This window comes from Pezoporus occidentalis, unplaced genomic scaffold (genome assembly GCF_034315485.1).
Source record: "Pezoporus occidentalis ecotype Australia unplaced genomic scaffold, CSIRO_AGI_Poc_V1 ctg159, whole genome shotgun sequence".
NCBI lineage: Eukaryota > Metazoa > Chordata > Aves > Psittaciformes > Psittacidae > Pezoporus > Pezoporus occidentalis.
In genome coordinates, this window is record NW_026913415.1 from 1,128,243 (window position 1) to 1,155,337 (window position 27,095).

General features: G+C 43.2%; 1 protein-coding gene across 1 annotated transcript; it reads left to right on the top strand.

The window, feature by feature from the left end:
• The first annotated feature begins 4,280 nt into the window (after nucleotides 1–4,280).
• Nucleotides 4,281–27,094, top strand: REC114 (REC114 meiotic recombination protein). Its single transcript, XM_062612048.1, has 6 exons — nucleotides 4,281–4,763; nucleotides 5,207–5,296; nucleotides 18,298–18,381; nucleotides 22,147–22,356; nucleotides 24,091–24,159; nucleotides 26,838–27,094. The coding sequence occupies exons 1-6, from the start codon at nucleotides 4,281–4,283 to the stop codon at nucleotides 26,997–26,999; spliced, it is 1,098 nt and encodes a 365-aa protein (XP_062468032.1). The 3' UTR covers nucleotides 27,000–27,094.
• The last annotated feature ends 1 nt before the right edge of the window (nucleotide 27,095 follows it).

Genomic DNA, 27,095 nt, shown 5'->3' on the forward strand with positions numbered 1-27,095 from the left:
TTTTGGCAAAGAAAAAAAATGAAACAGGATAAAAGCAATGATTAAATTCAGTGACTGCAGTTCACAACAGCTGGGGAAGGAGGTCTCATAGGTGTGTGACGCCTGACACTCCTCAGGACAGCACAGCCCTTCATCTCAACCCAGAACACCACATAGTTCTTGGCTTCAAATTACTGCATAAGAGAACTCATCTCCCGCAATGCTGACATGTGCTGACAGAACTGGATGAAGGTATTTTAGCGATGGGTACAGAACTGCTATGCCATAATCAAATACTGAGATGCTGTAATTTCATCACCACTGAGAGATCTGGGCAGTGAGACTGCTGACTGCCAGATCCCATTCAGCTGAAAGGAGGTATAACTAACTATGTGAGATGTTGATTAATGGAATGAACCTGTCAGTTATGGAGGAAGCCTTACAACTACTAATAAAGCAACTAAAGCATAAGGTAACTCCATTTATTATAAAAAAGCAATAAATCAAGTATTCTGAACAGAACAATTTCACTAGCCTGTTATTCCTGCCACTGTGAGTAATCCTATTTCTCTCTTTAACAGAGCTGGGTAGAAGCAGATGATAAGTTGCCAGTACCAGAGGGAAACCTCCAAAATTTCTGAAATGTACCTTTTGTTGCTCGTTTTATCCATTTCATGCACCTGGTAGCCTCTATTTTTTTAATACATTATTTGTCCCATTTGTACTAGTTACTCCGGTCCATCCTTTGCACTTGCTGCAAATCTACACTCGCACTTGACAATAAAGTCCTGGTAATGTGTTTTTATTGTTGCTGTTATCACCACTTCTATTATTAAAAATCATTAATTTAGGTGGCTCAGCAAAATGTCTAGTCCATAATCAACTACTATACATAGAACAATTATTACCACAGCATCAAATCCATATAGCACAGGAAAAGAATGGATTTCTCTCCCTGCACAGACCTCTGCTTCTAGCAGTTTCTCTAAGTTATTAACGGGGTTGGGTACTTTTGCAGTGAGAGAAGTACTTTTTACCACTGCAGCCTGCAAAGTCTCAAGCAAATCTTAAGTAGACCACAATGATGAATCCTCAGCACGTACATGGGGTTTGCTATCTCGTCTCTGATGAAATGTAATTTCACATGGCAGGCTCACCTACCAGTCTCCTCCTCCATTCTAATCTGTAATTTTACAAAATTGGCAACCCCTGTGGCCTTTTACAAAAACAATTTTACCATCTTCCTACACATCTACTCTCTGAACACAGGCTAATCTTGCAATTCCTCATTGAAATCACAATCTGCAAGACCCTGTGTATCCATCTTAACGCAATTCTCGTTTCTTTCTCCCACTTCAAACCTTACTTTATACACATGTAAAAACATAACTGTCCAAAAACTAAAAGCAAACTAGCAGACCCTAGCTAAGCAAAAAACTATGATCAGAAAATTACAGGGTGCTAGAATCGTGTTTAAGGTTCAGCATCCAAAGCGAACATGGCTGTGACTGGCACATCTAAATGAGAGCAGCATGAGATACTGCCCTGTCATGGTGCAGTTGCACTGGCTGAGCTCCAGGTCTAAATAAACTGAGCATACATGAATGAGATGCCCCAACAAAGCTGTGAAGAAAAGAATTTGTACAGCCTTTTACACACTGCCTGGCTTTGCATCCCCCGTCAACTCCTTTTCACATGCCAATGCAATAATACATTATTACTAAACGATTTTATGGGAGTATCTGATCCTCTTGGTTTACTTCTGCCTCTTTCAAAACCACAGCTGGAAATTTCTGTTTTGGTAAAAGATAGAGCTTTTACTTTCCTCCTGCTGAAGCCTTTAGCACATCTGTGAGAAATCACTCTTGGAAACTAAACACTTGAAGATGCTGCAAACAAACAATTTTCCACAGAACTTTAGCTGAATTAGTGGGAAACAGACTCGGCCTATGTACTTATATATAATGTATTATACATATTCAGTATATATGTACTCATACTATCTTTCTCTAACAATAATACTTAGCTTCTTCAGTAGTTTCCAACAAGGTCCCACATCTACAGGCCAATTTTGAATGTTTGACAAGCGCAGTCTGAGGAATCCTCCAGGGGAAGCAGTGATTAGGGAAGGCAACTGGCAGCTGGGAGGCCCATGCTGTATTCCCTGTTTTCTACTGACTCTTTTGGATGACTTTGTCAAATCACTTAATGCCTTTCTGCCTGTGCTTCCCTATCTGCAAAGCTTTCAGATCAACAGTGTAAAACTGTTTATCCCGGAAACAGCTCCTGTGATGGTAACCTGGCTCTGGGGGTGTACCATCAGATGAAAAACATTATGGCCACATAACATAAAGTATTTTCTAACAGGTGAAACCATCACAGTTTAAGTTACAGGTTAACCTTGTACTTGAAGGTTTTCTTTCAGATGAGACAGTAGTTATTCCATTCCACTTTAATCTTTTTCCTATCAGCCAAGCCAGCATTGTAAATACGAACCATAAAGGTAACAAAGCTAAAAAACAGCATAAACTCCTTTGTTCTGTTTCATTTATGAAGCATGAATACTTAACAAACTTCACTGTGCTCAGGTATGAGCTGCTGGCAGTAGGCAATGCTCAGAACCAGGATCAAAGCTACTGGCATATACCCTCAAGCATGCAGATGGTTTAAAGGCAGCTAGTGGTGCCCTGCATCCTTAAATCTGTCCAGATCAGTCGGCTCCCATGCACCTCTTCCTGAATGGGAACTGGCTCTTCCATGCCCCCTCAATGACCTTGCCTCGCTAATGCACAGGGTGTTTTATTGTTAATGGATCAAGATATTTACTATAAATGGAATACATAAGTGCAGTCTTGCCGTGTCATTTCAGTACCATTTTTTTCTTCTAGAGAAAGTGCAGTACAACTAATTCTAGGAACAACCTAATAGCAGAAAGGAAGCAAAGTAGGAAGGGAGGCAAGCGCAACTGTGATTTATTAATCCAGCTGTATAAACCTGGGCTAACAACATACAATACACATTGAAAAAAGAGAGCCCCTTTTCTGACAGATCCCACTCCAGGTACCACAAAAGCACTACTGGAAGTTCTATGAAGCAAGAACAGCGCCTTGCACCAAGAATCATATGTGAAATACATAGATAACAAGGTTTTATTGAGGGACAGTCAACAGAGCAAAAGCAACAGCGCTGGGCACATGACCGTAGCCAGAGGCACAAGTGATTAGCATTTGTTACAGGTTTATATACTTCCAGTATTACATTAGTTATATATTCATAATTCCTGCATATAGGCGGGGGATATCATAAGTAGCTTCAAGAATTTATTATCACAAGTCTCCTCTCTTGGTGTCTGCGCACTGCTCTGTGGTGATTGTGAGCAGGGGTCTTGAGGATGAAGTAAGCAGTCTTCCTCACAGTGTATTTTTCACCTCTGGCACAGTTGGACCCCCCAGCAATCACACAACCAGCTATATCTGTAATTATTCTGATAACTAGCAAAGATTTAAAACCGTGTGACCTGGCTGCAAAATTTATTGCAGGATGGGCAGACAAGGAGTACCCCAAGCTAGCAGATGTTTGGGAGGCTGTCTCTAAACTAACTGGTAAGTAGAAGGATGAACTCATTCACGTTTAGTGGGGCCACTAAATCCTGTTATGTCACCACAGACTTACAACACATTGTTCTTTAATACTAAAGGCACTTCAGAAGACCAGTGTGAAACAATTAATTCATGCTTAGCAGGGCCACTGCATTCCACAGACTTACAACATAAACATTGTTCTCTTTCTACAACCCAAGTTAAGCTAAAAAAGTACTTTAACTCTATGTTTTTCCAGGCACTAGCTTACCTTATATCAAGCTCCCCCCCTTCTTTACCTTTACAAATTCTTTTGCTATGTAACTCTGATCAAGAGATCTGAACCTTTTTAACTTATTGTCTAGTCTTGTGTCTTTAGCGAGTTTTGTAATTGTAAACTCGTAGTTATACCCACTTAACCACACCTATGATTTGTGAAAGCCAATACATTTATGTTTATCACACACAGAACCAAGTAGGTTGTAAAAAGCCATTAAGATCATCAAGTCCAACCTTTAAGAAGTGAAGCGGCAGTTTTGAGTTTGGCTTGACCACGTTTCAGCTGAGGAAGGATGCACGCCGCCATCGGGACCCTCTTCCACAGCCGGGTTCTCACAACACACAAAATGGCGGCCGCATGTGCCACGGCCTCCACGCTTGCTCTCTTCCTCGGCCCCACCATACCGGTACACCTGGAGGGTGCTAGGAAAAGGCGGAGGCAGCATGCTCGCTCCCCCTGGAGCAGTAATACCTTCGAAAGGAAAGGAACAGGAGGAGACAGCACAGCACGGAGCACCACTGAGGAGAGCGGAGCGACATCAGCTCAGCCCGCCTTCACCCATCACTGAGAGAAGGCCCGGCGTGAGCCCGAGCGCGCTACCTCATTGGCTCTTGTTTCTCTGCCGCCCGCTGATTGGTGAACGAGGCCCCCCCCCACGCGCTCTTTCTCCCCTCCTATTGGCTCCTACTTCCCGCTCAAACCCGCTTCCCCGGCGGCCAGCGCCGTGCTGTGGAGAGCCACCTCCCCTCAGGGCCGGGATGGCGGCGGCGGCGGGCGGGGGCCGCGGCTCCGAGCCGGGGCAGGGCTCTGCGCTGGGGGACACCTCCCTCCTCGGCAGCGCCACAACATGGCCCTTGAAGCGCTACGGCCGATTCCTGCCCCCGGCGGACCGCGATGAGGAAGGGCAGAACGCCGCCTCTTGGAAGGTGGGGGGCGGCGCGGGGGAGGCTGCCTGCACGGGGTGGCAGTGGCTGACTCGGTGGGGTCTAGCAGGCCGCTGCGTGACGAGCGGCAATAAGTGAGGTATACTTCTGCAAGTCCAGAGCTAATGCAGGCATCGGAGGTACTTTACTTCATGAATTATTCATGTGAACGCATCAGTGATGTGATAGTGTTTCACTGGTGTTTATTGCTTCCTTCAGCAGGGGTCTGTGGTATTAAAAACTAGAGATCAGGTTGGAAGAACCCAGGTGGTTGCTTAAAATAGTTAAATCTGTTGGTAAATGTGCCTCTAATCTGTGGCACAAGGTGCAGTAGTGAGAGGTAAATTATAACCTTTGAAGCCTCTCATTTTGCACTAGAAATGGAAAAAGGAGATTCTGCACTTACCAGGCTGGAGTTCTAATTTGTCTCTCTTGTTTTTGAACAGGTTTTTGAATCAAATGAAGAATCAGGCCATCTTATCCTTACCATGGTTGTATCTGGCCATTTCTTTATTTCCCAAGGGCGAACTGTACTGGTAAGTTTCTCACGTATAAAAAACATTTCTCCTTTCATGGTAGCATCAGCATTAACTTAATTTCCCTTCTCAGCCTCATGTTCTCTCACACTGAAAAGAAAGCGCCACTTTTATTTTGCTCATGGTAATTCTCCTGGGCTGCTTGGCTGCTTTCTCTCTGTGTTTATCAGAATCATACCAAATGCATTGTTTCATACTGAGGAACAGGGTTTTTTCTGGGGCTATAAAAGATCTACATTAAGATGTAATGCTAAGTGCTGCTGATGTTGAAAGATGTGGGATTTTTCATGATTCTGCCTAAGATTCAGAGCAGCCCTGCAGAGAAGTACTTGGGGGTGTTGGTGGATGAGAAAATGAACATGAGCTGGCTTCAGTGTGTGCTCACAGCCCAGAAAACAACCGTATCCTTGGCTGCATCAAAAGGAGCGTGACCAGCAGGTCGAAGGAGGTGATCCTGCCCCTCACTCTGCTCTTGTGAGACCTCACCTGGAGCATTGTGTGCAGTTCTGGTGTCCTCAACATAAAAAGGACATGGAACTGTTGGAACAAGTCCAGAGGAGGCCACAAGGATGATCAGGGGACTGGAGCACCTTCTGTATGAAGACAGGGTGAGAAAGTTGGGGCTGTTGAGCCTCGAGAAGAGAAGGCTGCGTGGAGACCTCATAGCAGCCTTCCAGTGTCTGAAGGGGGCCTATAGGGATGCTGGAGAGGGACTCTTCACTAGGGACTGTAGTGATAGGACAAGGGGTAACAGGTTAAAACTTAAACAGGGGAAGCTTAGATTGGATCTAAGGAGGAAATTCTTTCCTGTGAGGGTGGTGAGGCACTGGAATGGGTTGCCCAAGGAGGTTGTGAATGCTCCATCCCTGGCGGTGTTCAAGGCCAGGTTGGACGAGGCCTTGGGTGATATGGTTTAGATATGGCAGGGGGGTTGTAACTTGATGATCTTAAGGTCCTTTCCAACCCTAACTATTCTATGATTCTAAGAAAACAGAGAAAATGCACTTATGAAACAGATTAAAAAGATAACAAAAATTGCCTATAAGATTTGCTGTACGATCCAGATAATTTCTTGCCAATGGGTTTGGTTTAGCATTTTGGGTTTGATAATTTGGTTTATCGAAGGGTATGTTTTTTTTCTATGTTGGGCAATATGATCTAACATAGAACTGGCGTCCATGAAGACAAAATAACAACTCCAGAGCTGCGTAAACTGGTTTGTCTGTACTTAAGCATGACTAAACTGTAAAGGTTTCACAATGACACCGAATAGCTTAAAAGAAACACTCCATCTAGCAGGAGTTTGTTTGTTCTTCATGACAGAGAAAACCTGTGCTGGAAAGTGGAATTAAGTGTGTATCACCAATACTGAGTGATGGTAACAAGTAAGAATTGGCTAATAAATATATTAGAAAGCAGGTCCAAACTGGTGGAAGGCACGATTAAGACGACAAAGACTTGTTTTTTAATACAGAATGCATAAGAAAGTATATTGTAGCTTTAAATATGTATTGCTTTAAATATGTATTAGCTTATAAATTAATTTTTACTGTGCCTTTTAAGAGGTCTCAGACTTACAGAAATATCTTGTAACTGTAGAGGGAGAACCAAGGATACACTTAATTGGTTTTGGCCTATGTGTTAAGAAAGCTGAATAGATAACAAATGAGCCAATGGAAGGCTGTCAGTTTGCGTGCCCCTCACAAAAGGCATGGTATTTGGCTCACATATTTAGTGAGGGCAAGTTCCTGGAATGTTCTTGAATGAGGGTAAACATGGAAGCTGGAAAGTATTTTAGCAGTTCTGTTAAGGGAGTCATTGAAAATCCACATATTTCAAAGAAATGCAACTGAAATGAGACTTGGTGCCATTTCTTACTAAATACTGCTTGAACCAATTGGTGCAGAATGCATCTCTCCTGGAGCTGGTCCAGGAGAGGTGCATTATCCCTATCACACAGCTGTAACTGTTTAGTAACTAGGAGACTTACATTCCTTGTCCTTGAAATAACCACAAACAAGCTAACTGAAAGGAAGTTTTAATAACTAAAGAGCAAAAAAGGAACCAACGAAAGCTTTAGCCCTTCAAAGACTGTGCCTGGCAAAGGCTGAATCTGGCAAGTGACAATGGGCAGATAAAAACATACTGTCATAAGGGATGAGTTCAGGAAGTACAAGAAAACCTTTATAAAGACTTGGCTGAGAAAAGCACTTCTTGCAGCTCTTAGGTTTAGTGGCTAGTGAATCTTCCTGACAGCTATCTTGCTTGAAATGCCGGATGAGGAACTTCTGAGATCAGGTCTGTTTCAGCTTCTAAGAGACACTAATATATTGCAGTAACCATCACAGGCAAAGAATAGAGCAGAACAGAGGTGGAACAGATGTACGTGGTAAATGTGACTGAAATAGAATACTGAGTTTAAAAGAAAACAAAAAAGAAAGTTGTTTCTTTGTTGGCTTGGTTTTCTTAAAACATTTATTTTAACAATGTGTCTATACTAACCTTAAGGCCAACACCACTTTACTAAGTGTATGATCAAAGTTACACATAACTGCTGTCATAAGCATCTTAAAACCTGACTGACAACTCCTTTGGTTGCACTTCTTCAAGTCCATGCAATTGGGAGCATGCTGTACGTGTGTTCTGTGAATACAAAACTAAACTGGTGTGAAATGCGCTGGTGTAATATGCCCCATGCCTGTGTATTTCTCAGAGATTGAAACAGTTCCAGTCCTCCCACTGTTCCTCTTAAGCATCCCTGACTCACTGAAAACCTAGCAAATACCCACTTTGCTAGTTCTGAACCTGGGCAGGCATCTTCAGAACTATGTCAGGTTTCCTGTTTCTGAGGGGTTTGGTCCAGCACATCTGCTTAGCTTGTTCCTTGAGCATATACCTTCCTAGAAGTGTGTCCCTTCCTCTGGGCTGCTCTACAATCTCAGGAATTTCCATCAGGACTTGGCCTTTGTGTAATGAGTTGGAGGGAATGGGGAAGCATTCCTTGACCATGCTAGGAACTCTTGCACAGCTAAGGAAAGAGGCACTGATTGTTATCAAGGACTCCTGTTCCCTGACCAAGGTGGGAAGTGAGAAGGGGATAATCGGTTATCCCTGACAGCCGTGGAACACTCCTTCCCTGGACTGAAGTCCCCCCCAGTAAATTATTTACAGGTACTTTCATATGTATTTATGTATGTGTTTGTATGTGTGTATAGATTGTTACAGCAACTATAATATATTCTAGTGACTCACTTTATAAGATCCTTAAACCTTCAAACTGCTGCTAAACAAAAACCATGTAAAACTTCCCTCCATGGTGAACTGGTACATCTGTAACCCTTCAGATATAAGCCATTGACCAAGTCTGAGACTAAGACGAGATTGATCCAGCAGCACCTAGACTCAGTCAGGAGTTTAGAAAGTGAGGGGGTCTACTCTGAGCCTCGTGTTTAGTGGAGGGTCTCCCTTACCTTTTGCTTCCTTGGTCCCTGTATCAATTGTTTTTAGTTTGATTTTACCTTGATTTTTCCTTTGCATACTTCATCCATGTAATAACTAATAGCATGAACGTTGCCATTGAATTAAGTCATGCCATTATAAATCATACTAGAACTGCTCTTGGCTAATACCTTTGATGGTTATTCTTTGAGCAACCCTAAACCATGCATTTCATGACAGTGATGCCCAGGGAAAAGCCAGCACCAGCATGATATTGTTGGCCAGCAGCTGAGAGCAGCTCCCAGTTGACTTAAAGCAGCTAGAATTGGGCAAGCCACTGGTGAAATGTTACAAACTCCTCATTGAGATGCTCTGTAACAAAAAAGTTGCAATATTGAGCTGTCTGGTTATTGCTGTAAGCATAATCAGAATGTAGAAATGGTTAATGCACTGGTTTTTATCTCCCTCTAGCCTCCATCTGTCAGTTGTCAGAACCCTGTCACAATATTTAAACAGGCTTTGCACGACTAAGTACATATAGTTCTTTGGAATCTGTCACAGACCAAATCCTCTCACTGGGGGTCTGTTCTAATGGACATTTTGTCACTGAGGATAATGCACAAGTTTCTGCTCCAGAGGGAATATATCAAGTTTGACAGAATGCTGCAATTGTTGGAATGATTCAGCTTGTGGGTTTACTGTGTATCCTAATTTCTACTTGCGGGCCTAGACTACTGCTATTTATTGCCAAGGTGTTCTCCACCATGTACGTGCTGCCTCCCATCAAAATTCCTTCCGAACTGTTTCTTGCTATGTAGTAATTGCATCCTTTAAGTTGTTGATGTCTAGTCTTTTGATCTATCTCCTAATTCCCACTTTTCAGACCTTTTGATGTACTACAGGCTCCTAGTTTTGAGGGAACTGGATAACAGTTAACTTTGTACCTTGTACCTCTGCATAGGAACGCAGTAAGGCACAAGACCCGTGTCACAGGGACACCACTTCCTTCTCAACTTGAACAACTATATTGTATTTTTGTCAAATTTCCATGGATCAATAATAAAGGGATATTTGTCCCCTCTAACAGTAACCCAGAATGAACTGGACTGCTGACTAAATTCAAGAATTCATTCCGTGGTGAATGTTCCTATTTTGTTAGGTTTTTTACTGCCCCAGCCATGGTAGAGCTGGGACCCTCACCCTACCCCAACAATTCCTACATGAACCGTCCTAAGTAAGAGTTCTTAAAAGAAAGATTTTATCCAGCATCCAACAAAGAAAGCTTATCAGTTGGATGCTGTTATACTGGGTAATACTGTAGTATGACATAGATTTTTATCTCTTCTGGTTTATAATTAGCAAGGAATGTAGTAAAATCAGTGCATCAGTAAATGCAAACTATCTTGGTTGGTACCTTCTGTTTTCTTTAGGCAGATAAAAGCCAGAGTGCATTTTTTTTCTCAGTGGTACGTGCATCTTACACAAGCCAAGATGAACCTTTTCAGCTGCCAGGAAGCTCTGCATTATGCTGATAGTATCATGGGTGGATGCTTTTTAAGAAGTCCAGAAAAAGTACAATCAGTCACCTACTGAAATTGTGAACTTCCAGACTTCAGCAGTTTTGTATTTCACTTAGAGCTTTTCTTTGTTCATTCTTCTGCAGTGAGCAGTTGCCTGGGCTGGTGCTGAGCAGCTTCACAGTTAACATGCTAGTGTAGCTCCCAAGGTTTGCTCTCCTAGTGAGCATGGCTCCAACAACTACCTTTTTGTTTTGATAAAGGCATCTTTTATTGCATTGTTGAGTGGTTCTTGCATCAAACCTTTTTCATGTCAAGTGATGATTTATGAAATACTAAAATACATAAACTATGTCCTGTAACATTCTCTCCTGTCAGTGTGATAATGAGATACCTTTTGTGCAAGTTAGTTACTTAGTAGATCATCCTCTTTGATGTCTTTTATTTATGTACAACGTTCACTACAACTCCATTTGCACAAAACTGAGGTGAAAGAGTTGTGTGGAAATGGAAAACTTTGTTTTACTGTTGGTTGGATTAACATGATCCATTTTAGGAAAAATATTCCAGTGCTCCTGACTTGATACCAAAATATTTTCTCTGTTATAGATGTATTTATATATTCTTAGTCCTTTTTATTTTCTTACAGCAAGAATGTTAAGAAGCCTTTCCCTTAAGGAATGATGGCTCTTTAGAGTCAAGTAAGAATATGACTCTTCTATGATCCCATAAATATATTATAAAATAGAAATAGCTACGTATCCTAAGAACTGATTTTTCTTTTTAGCACATACAGAAGACTACAGAATTATTTTCATGAGCAACAAAATAATAGAACATTTACTGAATTCCCTTCTAGCAGTCTTTATACTAATGGAAGCTGAAATAACTGTTTTCTTGCCCAAAAGAATGCTACAATGTATGCACTGAGTCTCAGCACTTATAAACCACGTAGGTTAGTAAAAATACCTTGTGCTGTGTACACTTGTACATGGTGAGGTGTCATAGTTTTGGAGAATGCTCCAGAACTGGTCATTGAAGTACTTCCATGCTCCTAGAACAAATAACTGTGGACATGGTCAGTGTTTCCATCAGCTGCTCAAAGAAAACACATAATTTAATGGGCAATCTTCTGGGGAACGGGAACACGTTCAAGATCACTTCAGATGTTCTTTCATGATGCTGCCAGAGACATACTTGAAACTGTCCTAATGAGGAAACAACTGTTTTCCTTTAAAAATACGATCTGCTTGTGTGCTCAACTGCATGAAACGGAGAGCAAAGGGAACAAAAATCCCCAAGGTGTAACGCAAATCAGAGGGTGTTGTGATTTGTTTGTTGGGGTGTTTTTTAAACAAAGTTCTTCATTTGGAGTTAAACTCTATAACATATTATTAGGGCCTGTTTTTGCTGCAATGTTACCTGACACACTGACTATTTTCTGGTATAAAAATCTTATACTTGCATACTGTCAATAATGGAATTTTACAGGAATATCTCCACAGCATCTCTGTAGATTTGTGGCAATACTCTCAAGATGATACATCATGTTCTGTTTACCACAACTCTTCTTTCCTTTCCCTCCTTCAAATCAGTACATCATGAGAATTCTATTTCGGTGGTTTATTTGATGCCATTAATCCTGGTGCTGGCATTCTTCATACCCTACAAATTAAACAAATTACAATTGTGAAGAGGACTTATTTAATAGGATCAAATTAATCCAGAGTAATTGATTTGTGACCTGATCTTTTAAAGTGTACACTAAATGTCCTTCATGCCCTCCTGGTCCCCTCGTGGCTTCTAATAATCTAACAGTGCTCTGGATACAGTAGATTCTAACTCATTAATTAGGCAGGCATGCAGCAGACATTGTGGTGTTTCAAAGCTTTCTTTGCAGTACCTGAAACCTCATGCACCAAATTCCTGAGCTGATATTCACAACAGTGCCTTGGGTAGAGGAAGGTCCCTGTGGAATAAAAGAGGACATATGACAGAAGACCAGGGAAATGAGCAGATTGCTAATGCTGCTCAGTGGTTGTACACTGCAAAGCAAGAGAAAGGTTGGTTTTTTTGTTAAAAGTCCTATGGTTGCTCTCTGAAAAAGGAGAAGGAATCATGTACTGTGGACATGATTATTTTGGACACGCTGAGTATCCATCGGGAGAACTAGCTGTCCAGGATTTGGAGAAAGCTGAGGTTCTGAATGACTTCTTTGCCTCATTCTTCACTGGCAAAGGCTCTGATCAACCCACCCAGCTCTTGGAAGGTAGACGCAGGGACTGTGCGAATGAAGACCTTGGGCCCGCTGTAAGAGAGGATCTGGTTCGAGACCATCTTAAGAACCTGAACATGAACAAGTCCATGGGACCTGATGAAATCCATCCGCAGGTCCTGAAGGAGCTGGTGAATGAAGTGGCTAAGCCATCATATTTGAAAAATCATGGCAGTCAGGTGAAGTTCCTGACAACTGGAAAAAGGGAAATATAACCCCCATTTTCAAGAAGGGGAAAATGGATGACCCAGGGAATTACAGAGCAGTCAGTCTCACCTCTGTGCCTGGCAAAATCTTGGAGCAGATTCTCCTGGAAGGCATGCTAAGGCACATGAAAATCAACAAGGTGCTTGGTGACAGCCAGCATGGCTTCACTAAGGGGAAATCCTGCCTGACCAATTTGGTGGCCTTCTATGATGGGGCTACAGACCTGATGGACAGGGGTAGAGCAGTTGATGTCATCTACCTGGACTTGTGCAAAGCGTTCGACACTGTCCCACATGACTTCCTTGTCTCTAAATTGGAGAGACATCAATTTGATGGATGGACCACTGGGTGGATAAAGAATTGGCTGGATGGCCGCACACAAAGAGTTGTGGTCAATGGCTCCATGTCCAACTGGAGACCAATAATGAGTGGGGTCCCTCAGGGATCGGTGTTGGGACCGGTCTTGTTCAACATCTTTGTCGCTGCCATGGACAGTGGGATTGAGCGCGCCCTCAGCAAGTTTGCCGATGACACCGAGCTGTGTGGTTCGGTTGATACCCTGGAGGGAAGGAATGCCATCCAGAGGGACCTCGACACGCTTGTGAGGTGGGCTGATGCCAACCTCATGAAGTTTAACCATGCCAAGTGCAAGGTCCTACACCTGGGTCGGAGCAATCCCAGGCACAGCTACAGGTTGGGCAGAGAAGAGATTCAGAGCAGCCCTGCAGAGAAGGACTTGGGGGTGTTGGTGGATGAGAAAATGAACATGAGCCGGCTTCAGTGTGCGCTCACAGCCCAGAAAGCAACCGTATCCTGGGCTGCATCCAAAGGAGCGTGACCAGCAGGTCGAAGGAGGTGATCCTGCCCCTCTACTCTGCTCTTGTGAGACCTCACCTGGAGCATTGTGTGCAGTTCTGGTGTCCTCAACATAAAAAGGACATGGAACTGTTGGAACAAGTCCAGAGGAGGTCACAAGGATGATCAGGGGACTGGAGCACCTCCTGTATGAAGACAGGCTGAGAACATTAGGGCTGTTGAGCCTTGAGAAGAGAAGGCTGCGTGGAGACCTCATAGCAGCCTTCCAGTGTCTGAAGGGGGCCTATAGGGATGCAGGGGGGGGACTCTTCATTAGGGACTGTAGTGACAGGGCAAGGGGTAACAGGTTAAAACTTAAACAGGGGAAGTTTAGATTGGATATAAGGTGGAAGTTCTTTACTGTGAGGGTGGTGAGGCACTGGAATGGGTTGCCCAGGGAGGTTGTGAATGCTCCATCCCTGGCAGTGTTCAAGGCCAGGCTGGATGAAGCCTTGGGTGATATGGTTTAGTGTGAGGTGTTCCTGCCCATGGCAGGGGGGTTGGAACTAGATGATCTTAAGGTCCTTTCCAACCCTAACTATTCTATGATTTTTTCTGCCTTAGCTTCCCCATTTGTGTTTGGTATAATGATGCATTCCTATTGTAGATTTAGACTAGATATAAGGAAGTGCTTCCCCATGAGGGTGCTGAGGCGCTGGCACAGGGTGCCCAGAGAAGCTGTGGCTACCTCATCCCTGGCAATGTTCAAGGCCAGGTTGGACACAGGGGCTTGGATCAAGCTGCTCTAGTGGAAGGTGTCCCTGCCCATGGCAGGGGTTGGAACTGGATGAGCTTTAAGGTCCCTTTAACCCAAACCATTCTGGGATGCTGTGCACTGGTGACTGGCAGCAGTAAAGAGTTTTAAAGGGTCCTGATCTTTAATTTTCTCTTGCCCCAGTTCTTCTGAACCCAACTATTAGAATAGTTTCTAAAGAGTAGCGGCAGTCATTAATGACCCTAGAGTTTTAAGTATGGTATTGATCTAAGGAAATATATGTTTCATATCAGGAATTAAGTTCTAACTTTAAGCTGGAATTACATTTTTATTCTGCAATCCTTAATGAAAGGAAGAATTTTAATTTTTTTTACAGAGTAAGCAGTTTTTCATTTTAGAAGTGCAAAGTGGCAACTCTCATTCTCTGTTGGGAAGGCAATGAGTTAATATTTTTCAGATATATACAAGAATTTGAATTATAACCTATGTGCCAAGTATCAAGCATGCACAGTTGCTCTTACTGTAACAACTTACTAATAACTAAATCCCTATCAAAGAGGTCACCATCAAAACACTTACTTGTAACCATGCTTTCCAATTTTGCTTAAGTTTTCTCAAAGCATCTCAGTTTTGCCTTCTCTTTAGTGTTCCATGTAATAGTTGAAGATAATTTACAAGCTTTTTCACACTGTCTGCTCTCATATCCTTATTTTTATTGTCTCTTGACAGTCTTCTCAAGTACAGCATTTCTGTTCTGCTGCAGATGTTTATCAGATGTATTAACCACACTGTGTAGATACCTGGAAATAATATTTCTGTTCTTTTGCTGCCAAATTAGTCACTTCTAAGAACAAGTTAAGGTATTCAGTATAAATGTTAAATAATAATAGTACCTAGACTATTAGAGATCCAAAACATTGATATTTGTAACTTAACAAATCATACTTTAAACCTAGACAGTGAATAGTGTTTCTGAAAGCATTTCTCACTGTACCTCAGTGTGGTGAGCAGGCCCATGGTGCAGAGCTCTGGATGGGACAGTGGAACCTAGACAGGTCCCACTGGGGACCCATCTCCATCTGATGAAAGCAGCAGGTCATTTCAGCCATCCCTATTGTTTTGTGCAGTATTGCAGGTGAGTGCTCAGAGAGCAGAGGATCCTGCCCTTCCCCAGCAAAGTGCTTTCCCCAAATCCCTTCTTTTTCCCTGCAGAGGCACTGCGAGGGCTACTAAGCTAGTTTTGCTCCCTAAGTTGTGTTTTGGGAGCTTACCTGGGGAAATGAATGGATTAAGGAGGTGTCACAGGTACCTCTCTGGAAATGGAGCCTGGCCTTTGGAAGTAGAGGATCACTCTGTTTTCTGGAAATTGTGTGCCATGGTGCTGCCAAGCCTGAACCAGAAAGGTGCAAGCGGGCTCTTGCCTGAGGCCTTCAGCTTTTGTCTTCTGCAGTCTTGCTTCAGTTAGCAGACAGGACCATTCTGTCAGCTATGCACTAGGATATTTATTAATACGTACAATAAAATTCCTTTGATCTCATGCTGAACTCATCATTTCTTCCACATGCATATTCCCAGGGTGGGGGATACCCAGGTGACTCCTTAATCCAGGAGATTATACACTGTATGTATTATATTCATGGTGAACTGGGAACTCTTGACAACAAAATTCTATTTGCATTGCATGAGCCCATTAAGTAGCAGCCAAGCTGGTGAATGTGTCTCTCTGTGCGTGGCAGCTGGGGTATGTCTTTTTTAATACTGGTTGTAATTTAAGGGCAGAGTCTGTAACATTTGTGGCAGAAAGTTCCTCCTAAGGTATTGCTTACACATAGTTCAGTTTCATTTGGAAACAGTCGTCTCATAAATGAGTGAATCCAAACTGATTGATGGAAGGCAGCAGAGCTGAGCTGGTACATAACTAACATTTCTTATATATATATATACATATATATGCATTCTTACTTAAGGTAGGCTTTGACTAAAGGCCTTGCAATCTAGCAGGAAACAGACTGCTCCTAGGTTCCTGTGTCATTCAGCACCACAGGGTTTCTAAATGATACAATAATAACAATATTCATAAATAACACACAGCACCTTCCAGAACCACAGGCCTCAGCACCCAGCAGCTCTTGGAATGCTGAAATGTGTAATCAGAACAAAAGTATCTCCCAGTTAATGCTGGACTAGCTGGTTGGCAGGCTAGAGCAGCAGCATTGCCTTCCCTACCTCATGTATGGTGGGATTGCATCTTGCCTGCTTCTGAAAGATTTGGGAAAGGTCTTGTGCTTGTTTCCTGCTTCAGCTTAATTCCTCTTAGGGTCCTTCCTCTGAGCAACTTAGGTTTTTATCAGAGATGTAGGAAACTGTTTTCTTTTAATACAGGGTTCTTACAAGTATGATCCTGGAGAATGAGTATCTACATCAGATCACACGTAGAAAAGCCCTGCCATTTCTCTCCTCATATTGGAAACATTTTATGTCTTCTGCCCACTTCTAGGCTGCCTTTTGGTCTGTATTCCTCATCAGTCTTACACTGCCATCTGTCTTTGCTCATGGCAATGCTGCTGAGCAAAGCCCAACTCGGAATGTGAAGCAGCTCTGGATGCTGCCTGCCCAAGAACAGTGCCACAGCAGCTGTGTGCTCTGTATTTCTGTCAGCCTGGTGGAGCAGCAGTCTGGAGGGATACTACTATTTCCTTTGCCAGTGCATACATCCAGAGCAGATTTAGAGCCAGTTCATTACCTCTAGAAAGGCAGAAATGGACCATAATCTCAATGTATCACCATGCATTTGCCAGGATCTACGGCACACTTAGCTCCTGGATGTTGGCAGAGATCCTCTCAGCTTCACACAAAGCAACAAGGGACAGGGTTTTTGTGCTCTTCTTTCTTGTTGCTCTGAATTCACTGACCTATGAACCTCAGAATTTGCTGCCTTACCAGTCGAGTCTGTTGTAGCTGGTGTCTGAGCAGCCTCATGCCTGTGATCCGCTTTGCTTCTCTAGCAAAACATCAATCTTCAATGCTTTCTAGACATTCTCTGTAGAATTTCAATTATAAATCTACACATGATTGCTCCATGAGACTATAAAGCCAGTGCCAGCAGTGCCTGAGGTGACTTCTTGTACCAAAATAGAAAGGCAGATGGTTTCCCTGCCTGGACCTGTGGCAGATATGTAGTAACTTGCAAAAATACACTGCAGGCGGTCCAGGGTGGACATGGCTTGTGGTTTCTGACCCTCAGGACATGTAGGAAAAGCAGCCTATGCAATAAGCCATGGTCATTGAAGGCATTAAAAGTTCAGATAAAACAAATAAGTGATTTCCTCCCTGCCCTTAAATTTGGGTTTTGCCCCTCTCTCCCCGACTTTTCTAACTAATGTCTATGTGGCAGTCCATGGAAGGTACCTTGGGAGACACAGTCCATTGCCTTGCCATTTTTATCTCATGTTTTCAGCTTCCCAAGGTATTTTCACAGTGCTGAGCAGTCCATCTTGTTGGGAGAGACTGACAGTTACTGCAACCGGCATATAAAGACATCTTCATCAAGCGATCAAAGCTGCTTCTTGTTTACCTGAATGCCATCTGGAGGAAATGCCTCTGGGCAGCAACTAAACCGACTGCGAGCCCATTCCCCAGGTTTGCCTGCCCTCTGCTGCCCTCTCGGGCAACTTCACGGGATGAGGAAGGATTTCAAGCTCCGTTGTGGCTGTTTTATTGTGCATTTCATGGAGACTTCCATCACATGCACCAATTTAAATGTAAAGTATATATGAAAATTAGAACATAATTGACAACGTTGGAACTGGAGCTACAGATTCGATCCCTTGTTTGTTTAAAAATGACATGCTGGTAATTGTTTTACAGATACAGAAGTTGCACAGATGCAGGTGACTCATCTTCATTAGGGGTTAAATTCCCTCACATAACAAGTGTGGACTTCTGAGTGGTGCATGTTTGCTCTGTGAGCCGTTTGTGTTCTGCTTTATTGCAGGAAGGTTTCTCACTGATTGATTCCCACAAGTGGCTAAAGATAGTCAGGAAAGCAGACTGCCTGCTCCTTCATGCACAGGCCAAGGTAAGCACAGTTGGGTTTAGTATTTCTAATAGAATCCTAGCCTGGTTTGGGTTGGAAAGGACCTTAAAATCATCCAGTTCCAACCCCCTGACAAGGGCAGTGACACCTTCCGCTAGAGCAGCTTGCTCCAAGCCCCATCCAACCTGGCCTTGAACACTGGGGCAGCCACAGCTTCTCTGGGCACCCTCACAGTAAAGAACTTCCTCCTTATATCTAGCCTGAACTCCCCTGTTTCAGTTTGAACCCATCACCCCTTGTCCTATCATTACAGTCCCTGATGAAGGGTCCCTCTTAGCTAACACAGTTCTGAGTCACACTTCAGTTTGGCAAATGAAGTATCTAAACAAACAGTTATTCAGCCATGCTGTGGCCCCTGATGCTGGCACAGTACTGGCAGGCTGGTGCTTCAGGGCCGTGAAGGAACCTGGGTTTCTGATCTTCCCTTCAGATCTCAAGAAAAGCCTTTAATTAAATGGCACTTGCTTGTTACGAGCCTGCTTATAAATCCCAGTTTTCTTGGTTCTTAGATGAACCCTGAGAAGTTTCATTTCATCTATACTAAGCACTGAAGCAGTTTCAAATGAGTTCTCCTTTCTTCCATGATAGTTTCTAAGAGGCTTTGTTGTTTCAGCAGAGACAGCTGCCTCCAGCTTAATTCTCTCTTGACAAGAGAACTCATCTCTAAGCCAGAAACAGGAATTCTGGAACATGTTGAGCCCCTTGTTCAGTAGTTGCTAAGACCGGTTTTAACTCTTTCCCCCATTCCCAGAGCTATTAGGGCATAAAAATAGCTCAATTATCAGAGATGTTCTGGCATTCCCCTGACAGGAGCTCAGGTACAGGCTGTGTTATTGTAATGACAGAGAACAGCAATATCCAGAATAGCTGAAAACTGTAACAATTCCTTTGAGTTGTATTTTGATCTTTTACCTGATTTCTGTTTTAAAGATGCACAGAGATTTCTTCAGAGGATGTTACAAACCAAACAATACAGTTTGCAGATGGGGCAATGCCTTGTGAACTGCAAGAAAAAAAGCCAATGTGAGGCATAACATACGTTGTTCAAATGTAAGGAGGGACTCATTTCAGAATCAGCTTCATCTGATGATGCCTGTAGAAAGTTCATAAATACCTGAAACCATTTTAAATCCATGGGCTGTGCTTGCGTGAGCCTAAACCACCTTGGCCCTCTGATTTTTGTCAGATGCTTATAAAAAGTGGATCTCACTGAAGTTGACTATTGAGCAGTTGCAGTCATACTTCTGCTCAGTCAGTGCATCATCAGTTGCCTCTCCAGTGCCAAGAACCAGTTCCCCAGCACAGCGTTAAGGGATTCTGCTGCATCTCACAAGAAATAAAGAGAAATGAACAGCACAATCAGTGTGAGGCTGAAACAAAGCTCTGAGGGACAGTGCAAAAAAGGAGGGATAGCAAGAGTCTTATTTTTGTGCATCTTAATGCTTACTTATCATAAATTCACATGACAAACTGCATTTAGTGGCACTGCACTGGTCCTATCATACAGTTCCTCTGCTTTGTATCCTAAATTGTAGCTGAAGTGATTTCTTAAGGGACATCTGTGCATATAACTCCTGTGCTGATCTTCAACAACGTGTTTCAGGAAGCAGCCACACTGTGTAAGGCTTTACATCCTATCCCTGCTAAACCTAAGTAAGGGAAGAATCAAAGCTGATTCAAGCAGAGGAGCACAGGGTTTCCAAAAACCGGTTGCTGTATCTGAGTGCACAGAGCAAATAAGGAGCATGGGCAACTAAATATGACTCTCATTTCTGATTTACCTTGTACCTCTTGCTTTTACAAGTCATTACATTACACTGGTAGTGAAGCTTACTGATTACTTAAGAAATGTGGTTTTAATAGGGCACTGTGGACTCTTAGCTAGCAGGAGTTTATAAACTCTCTTTGGAGAAGCTTAGTGTTGATACACTTGAAGGAACAAGATCTGTAGAGAAGATCTGTGTTGCAGATCAGCTGTACTAGTGGAAGCTTTATTCAGCGGAGCACACGAGTGTGTAATTCCAAAGCCAAACACAGATGCACCTTGTGTCTTACACTTGCCTTGTGTGGCTGCCACTGCCCTTTGTGCAGCTCCATCTCTAGTGACCTCTTACCTCATCTAAGTGGCCTCCAGGTTCTTTAATACTTCAGCCCTTGTATGGTTCAGGTGTTACTGCCCAGTACTCCGTTTATGCTAAAACTTGGCATCATCATAGCTGAATTTGAGCATTCCCTCTCTTTCCATAAAGGAAAAGTGTTAAATTTACAAAGTCTACTGGTGTTTATAAACTGCAGTCTTAAGTATTCAGTAGTCTTTGTGGAATAGCAGAGGGCAACACGAACACCTTGGACTGAAAAGTGATTTGGGGCTTGCAGGGCTAACCAAAGCAAGTGTTCTCTGAAAGTCTCCAGGAGGAATTCAAATGAAGACGCAAGATCCCTGTCATTTCAATGAGAATTCACCACTTGGCACTCCCACACACAGGTCTTAGCTATGTCAGTCTGACCCAGCTGACATCTCAGTTAGAGGTAATGTAACCACGCACTGGTAAAATGAGTGCTCCAGTTCCAGTTAGCTTTTTCCCTTTGAAAGGCACTGAGACAAGCTTTTTTGCTTACACTGCCCCAAAATCACTTCATGCAATACAAGCATCTTAAAATAACATGCATAGAAACATAAAGGCTGTCATCAAGAGCTGGCTTACCTGTGAGATGAAGCCTGTAACATGAAAGATATGCTTGTACTCATGTCATCTAGCAGCATGTGTAGGCATTATAAAAAGGTTTTCATGTTTACGCCACAGAAGGATGAAGACTTGAATAAGCTGGCTCAGTCCAAGGAAAACATGCTTCTTTTCTAGCACTTTGCCTGTGGTTTACATTTGAAACCTCAAAATCAAACCAAAAGTCCCATTAACTCACTCCTTAACCAAAGCATTCAATACGCATCTGTCTTCGATCAGTTGAGTGCACATAGGACATTCTTACCATGCATGACATACTCTTCAGTCCTCCATTTTCAGTGCCATTTCCTGAACCTCATGTACCTAAAATTTATGGTACAGCATCACAAGCTAAAACGTGGGGTTGGATGTCAGAGCTACCTCTTATTTTTATTTTCCAGTATTATTTCACTATTTGGAGTAATGCATTGGAGTGTCTTGTGCTCCCAGTCTGCTGGGTTAGCATCTCTTCAAGGAACAGCAGCATTCAGGTAGAGTGCTAAACTGAATTTACCTGTTTGGCTACACAGAGGCAGCCCAGGTAGGCTGGTAAAGCTTTGGCACAGACAGTAACATAAATCCAAACTGGAACACACTATTCCCAGAACTTTCAGTTTAGCTTCCACTTACTTTAATGTCATTTCATTTGTTGTCACAAATAACTCTTCAAGAGCTGGCATATCCTGTCCATGTAGGACACTACTTGCTGCAGCAGGAAGAACTTTATTTCCCTGCTATACACGTAAAAACTCATGTCATGGCAAGGTTTTCTGACTTGGCTAGACCTTCAGTTAGTTGGTAAATGGTCTTACTCACCAGTTTGGACTGGTTTTAACTGATTTTCAAACTGGGAATCAGTCTGGTTTAGCTGCTGGGAATAATGAAGATAGAGCAGGGAAAACTTGTTTCTGTGCTTTAAAGTTGGTGCAGAGAACACAGCATGGATCACCTTCTTCCTAACTACCAAATAGGAATTGAATTAAATCATTTTGAGGGGATTCCTTTCTTTTCTCTTTGGTTTCAGAATGAAGGCCGCATGTTTCGTGTTCAGTTCGGTGGTGATTCAAAGGAAGAGATGCTGGCAAACTGCTGGAGTTGTGTTCAGAAACTCACAGAGTACGTGCCAGTGCAAGGAACCGAGGAGCAAAGCCAGCAGCTCTATCGCAGCTTCAGTCAGCTGGCCTACGGTGACAGCCAGGTGAGGAACGCTGAACTAAATGCATTGCTACTACAGGCAGTAACTAACCAACAACATACAGACAGAAAAATAATTAACCCTTAGTGTTAGATCTGTGGCAAATCTGACTTCTAAGCAAAGTTTTTTTGCAACTATGAGACCATCTCTATGAAATGAGTTGGGAAACCCAAATATCCTGCAGGGAAACCTAGAGAGAGAGAGTTATTCAGGAGGTGAGCTGCTGAAGCCAGCCACCATCTTCCCATTTCTTAGCCTACCTCAAAGAAGTTAACAATGCTCAAAAGTGGTTCGAGCTCTTCAAGCTTACTGTAAGTTATCTCAGAGCATTATTAATTCTCTCATTTTGGCCTCCAAGAGGTCACCAAGAACGAAAATCAGTATGCAGTTCATGTGATCACAGGAAGAATATCAGCATGCAGACGGGATGGGATTCATATATAGGGTAAAATCTTTGCTCTGGGGTTTGAACTTACACTTCATTAGGGAAACGAAGAGAACGAATTATGCAGGACTCAGACAAACCGAGGAAGTTAGTAACCATTAAAAGAAACAGCTGCAAATGCTCCAGCCAAGTAGTAGTTATTTGGGAATACCAATATGGGGAATTACCAATTCCCACTCAGGTTTGGTGAAAGATCAAGGTGGTTTCTGCTGAGGTTAATAAATAGCAGCAGAGGAGAGCTGAATAGTTGCCAAAACCCCCACATCTACAATTCCATCAGTGTAGATTCCAGCAAAGGCTACTGGGAACCTGGCACTTTCAGATGTATTATACAGGGTACAGGATCAGAGCCATTAAGTAAATATACAATTGGAGCAATTTGATCTTAACCTGACACATTTGAAAGCAATTTTGGGTACAAACTGAGTGTTTCCATTTTCCAAGACAAAGACTCCAGGTAAATGGGAAAGGCAAAAGACAGAGAGTGTTTCTGAGGATGACTACCTCTTAAATATATGCTCTCTTGGGTATCCAGAGGATCACATTTACCAGCTCTAAAAACATCCCTGCACTAACTTAGCCAGGAAAGCTCTTGGATACAGGATAAAAATATCAGGACTGAGACTGAGCCTGGAAAAAGGAATGTCAAAGCTTTCAGCTACATCATTTTCATGGTGTAATCTAGGAAGATCCTACTCTACCAGGCAGTAAAATCATATTTAGTAGAGAAAGTGTCAATTTGGCTCTCACCATTTCCAGGAAGGCACAAGGGAGGCCTTCAACAGCTGATAGTGATGATATACTGTTTGTTCTTCAAGCAGATTACCTATACTTTGGGCTTTGCTCATTTCCTGATAAGCTAAAGCAAAGAATGGAAGGTAAAGAAAGCATTTGGTAGCAGAAGCCCAGCAGTCATACTGTTGGGATGAGTAACTCTTGCTCCAGAGGTTAGACTGAAAACTTCACTCAGAAAATAGAACTGACAGCTTCAAGCATCTTTTCAGTGATGTGGCCCATGGGAAGGAAAAAAGCACGCTCCTAGTGAGTGTTCCTGCACAGCCGCTTGAAACTCACTTCCAGAAAGCAGTTTCAAATTGATCTTAGCTCAGACATGACAGGTTAACGGCAGGCCCATTACTTCACCGTCTTTCATGTGTAAAGACTTGAGCAGATGTGCATTCAGGTTCCAGAACAAGCTGCCTTTTACTGCAGAAGGTAGCTGAGCACATTCTCTCCCTGTTATCTCTAAAAATGGAACTACTTCCCTTCTTGCACATACCCACACTCTGCTTGGTAACAAGCCCTTATTTGCATTTGACATTTTCTAGCCAGATGAGCCTCTACCAGATTCCTGTGCAGGCCTTGGAGAAAGAAGATCTGTACCACAGCTCGCCCAGGTAAAGCAAAAACAATACAACTAACATTTACACCCTGTACCTGAATCTCTTGGGCATGGAAAGAGCTCGAGGTATCTCACATTCCATCAACACCAGCCTTCACCGAACATCAGGATGCCATCACCTATACCAACAAAACTCATCCAGAGCTAGGAAATAAGCTGCAAACCCAGGTATTTCATGGTGTCATTATGCCATTTGCATAAGAACGAACCACACACTGAGAGCAAACACCCAAGATGTCACATCCAAATAAGTGGCTTTGTCATTCTCTTTACGGCAGAAATGACATCAGCAGTCATAGCTTAAATCTGGAAACATCAGTCATAGAATTCCAGACTAGTTTGGCTTGGAAGGGACCTTAAAGCTCTTCCAGCTCCAATCCCCTCACACAGGCTGGGACCCCCTCCACTAGAGCAGCTTGCTCCAAGCCCCTGTGTCCAACCTGGCCTTGAACACTGCCAGGGATGGGGCAGCCACAGCTTCTCTGGGCACCCTGTGCCAGCGCCTCAGCACCCTCACAGGGAAGAGCTTCTGCCTAAGAGCTCATCTCAGTCTCCCCTCTGGCAGGTTCAAGCCATTGCCCTTGGCCTGTCCCTACAGGCCCTTGTCCAAAGCCCCTCTCCAGGTTTCTTGTAGCTCCTTTAGGCACTGGGGCTGCAATAAGGCTCCCTAGAGCCTTTTCTGAGCCCAGATCCCCCAATGACATTAACAGCCTCAGGGACAAATCCAGGCTTAAACTCTGTTCAGGAATAAGTGGAATTAACTCGTTTCTTTTCTGTGAATTTGGGACAGAACAGAATCAGATGACTGAGAAAACTCAACTTTTTCACCTGGTTTTGTGCAGTTGCTTCAATGGATCTTTTTTACCCTTCTTCCACATTCAGAGCACGATCAGCTCAACATTTCTTCTCATCAGTAGTATTAAGGGACAATTCCTGTGCTCTTACTACAAATCTGTCATCTTTTAAACCCAAAAAAAAGCCTTTTATAAACACCTCTATTTTGAGAAGGCAGCTTGCTGTGCCCTCCTCAGCAGTGAGAGCTGTATTACATGCCCTGCTGTTCCATTCCCAGTAGCTTTGGTACTGTCCTTATACAATGCAGCAAGAGTGCAGCACTGAGCCAGAGGGATCAAACAAGGCAGTTGGCCTTTAGCAGCTGTCTTTTTCATGACCAGTCTCTGCTTTACAAGGCAATACTAGAGCTTGTAAACCACCATTACAAACAACTCAAGCTCATAAAAACTGCTTTTCTGTGGTCCCTGTGCAAGACAAGAGATGATACCCACTTCAAACAAAGCCTTCTGCCCGAGGCCTGTATTTACTACACACATTCATCTATCTCTCACTTTATTCCCCAGCACAAGATGATTGTGGTGTAGTAGCTTTACTACATCCTCCTTTACTTGTCCCTCTACTACTTAAGTCAACTTAACACAACTGTGCTTCAAGCCCTGACCCACACAAGCTTTGTGAAAGGCTGAACTTCTTCACATCAAACAGGCTTTTAGCTGGTGCTCTGGGATGTGCTGGAGTTCAGGATCTCCATTCCCACCACTTCAGGAAGCTGGCAGAAGCACCGGCTTTAAACATTCTCTTTTATTTAAAAATATATCTCAACAATCTTGAAAGATCTTTTTCTCCACCAGAAGAACAATCCTGGGATGTGAACCAACACTAAGATCATATTTTTGCTACAGAGTTTTGTTTGCCTCCCCATTGTGTTCCAGGCACCAGTGGGCCTGGTCCATCTGCCAGTTGTCTTGTGCTGTTTTGGGTTCAAGCAGCAGAAGCTTGGCTCAGCACATCAAAAAAAGAGGCCAAACTAAGCATGTGAAGTTTTTTAAAGCCAGGCACAGATTAAGCAGCATTGGGAATTTCCTCTGATACCAGAACTATTCACCTTGATCACTAACTCCCTCTGTACATCACACTTACCTCATGGGGAAAGCAACACATCCACGATTGTCTTTGTTTCTGCTCTCCCAAAGTGTCCAAAATGCATCCGTAACTTAATGGCTTCAGTGCAGATGGGTAGAGAAAGCCAGAGGCTGAGTGGGGACGTACTTTGCCCACCACCAAGGGAAAAACAGGAGGAGGTGGTTAAATCTGCATGGAAAGGATTCTTAAAAGCCCCCTAATTTACTTCTAAAAGCGACCAAAGCCAGGTTGGACAGGGCTGGGAGCAACCTGCTCTAGTGGAAGGTGTTCCTGCCCGTGGCAGGGGGTTGGTAACTAGATCAGGTTTAAGGTCTCTCCCAACCCAACCCAGTCTGGAATTCTCGCTAAACAAAGAGCTTTGCACTGCACACTTGGTTACCCTCACACAATTCAAGTGGCAGCACACATGCTTTGTACCAGATCCTATTCTCTTAACATGGAGTGGATCTTTGAGAGGAAGCCCAGGGAACTAGGGAAGAAAATAAGACAGAGAAAAAAACCCTATAGAGATAAAATTACTTGGAGAAATCTGACCCGACTGAAAGGATCCAAACAGCATAAATAACCTGGCAGATGCATCTTTATTAAATACCAAAAAAAACCTTGATGTAGCTGCACTTACCTTTACCTACATTTAACTTACCTACCTACCTTTCACTTACCTTTAACTACGTAAACGTTACTACACCTTTTCTGTCCTGCATTAGCACAACCCTTTGGTTTTTACTTCCCCAGTCTGTGCTGAACAAGAACCTTGAGCTGCCCCCTGCGCCCTGGCACCCGGTGTGGAGCACCCAGGAGCTGGGGCCCTTCATCCGCTTCTGCCTCCTGGATCAGCATTTCCCAGCTTTTGTGCAAGCCGTGGAGAGGGAACTGCAAAAGCTTACAGAAGGTTGAGAAGCACCAGCTTGTGGCTGCTGGGATGCAGGCTCCGGGATTCCCGGCACAGGGATGCGCAGGTTACGTGGGATTAAACGTTTCAGTAAGTCTCAC

Excerpts from the sequence above, each read along its gene's own strand:
- REC114 (XM_062612048.1), top strand. The coding sequence starts at position 4,281 with ATGCTCGCTCCCCCTGGAGCAGTAATACCTTCGAAAGGAAAGGAACAG. Across the intron at positions 4,764-5,206 it reads AGAACGCCGCCTCTTGGAAG|GTTTTTGAATCAAATGAAGA; the intron begins GTGGGGGGCGGC and ends GTTTTTGAACAG. Across the intron at positions 24,160-26,837 it reads CTGTACCACAGCTCGCCCAG|TCTGTGCTGAACAAGAACCT; the intron begins GTAAAGCAAAAA and ends TTACTTCCCCAG.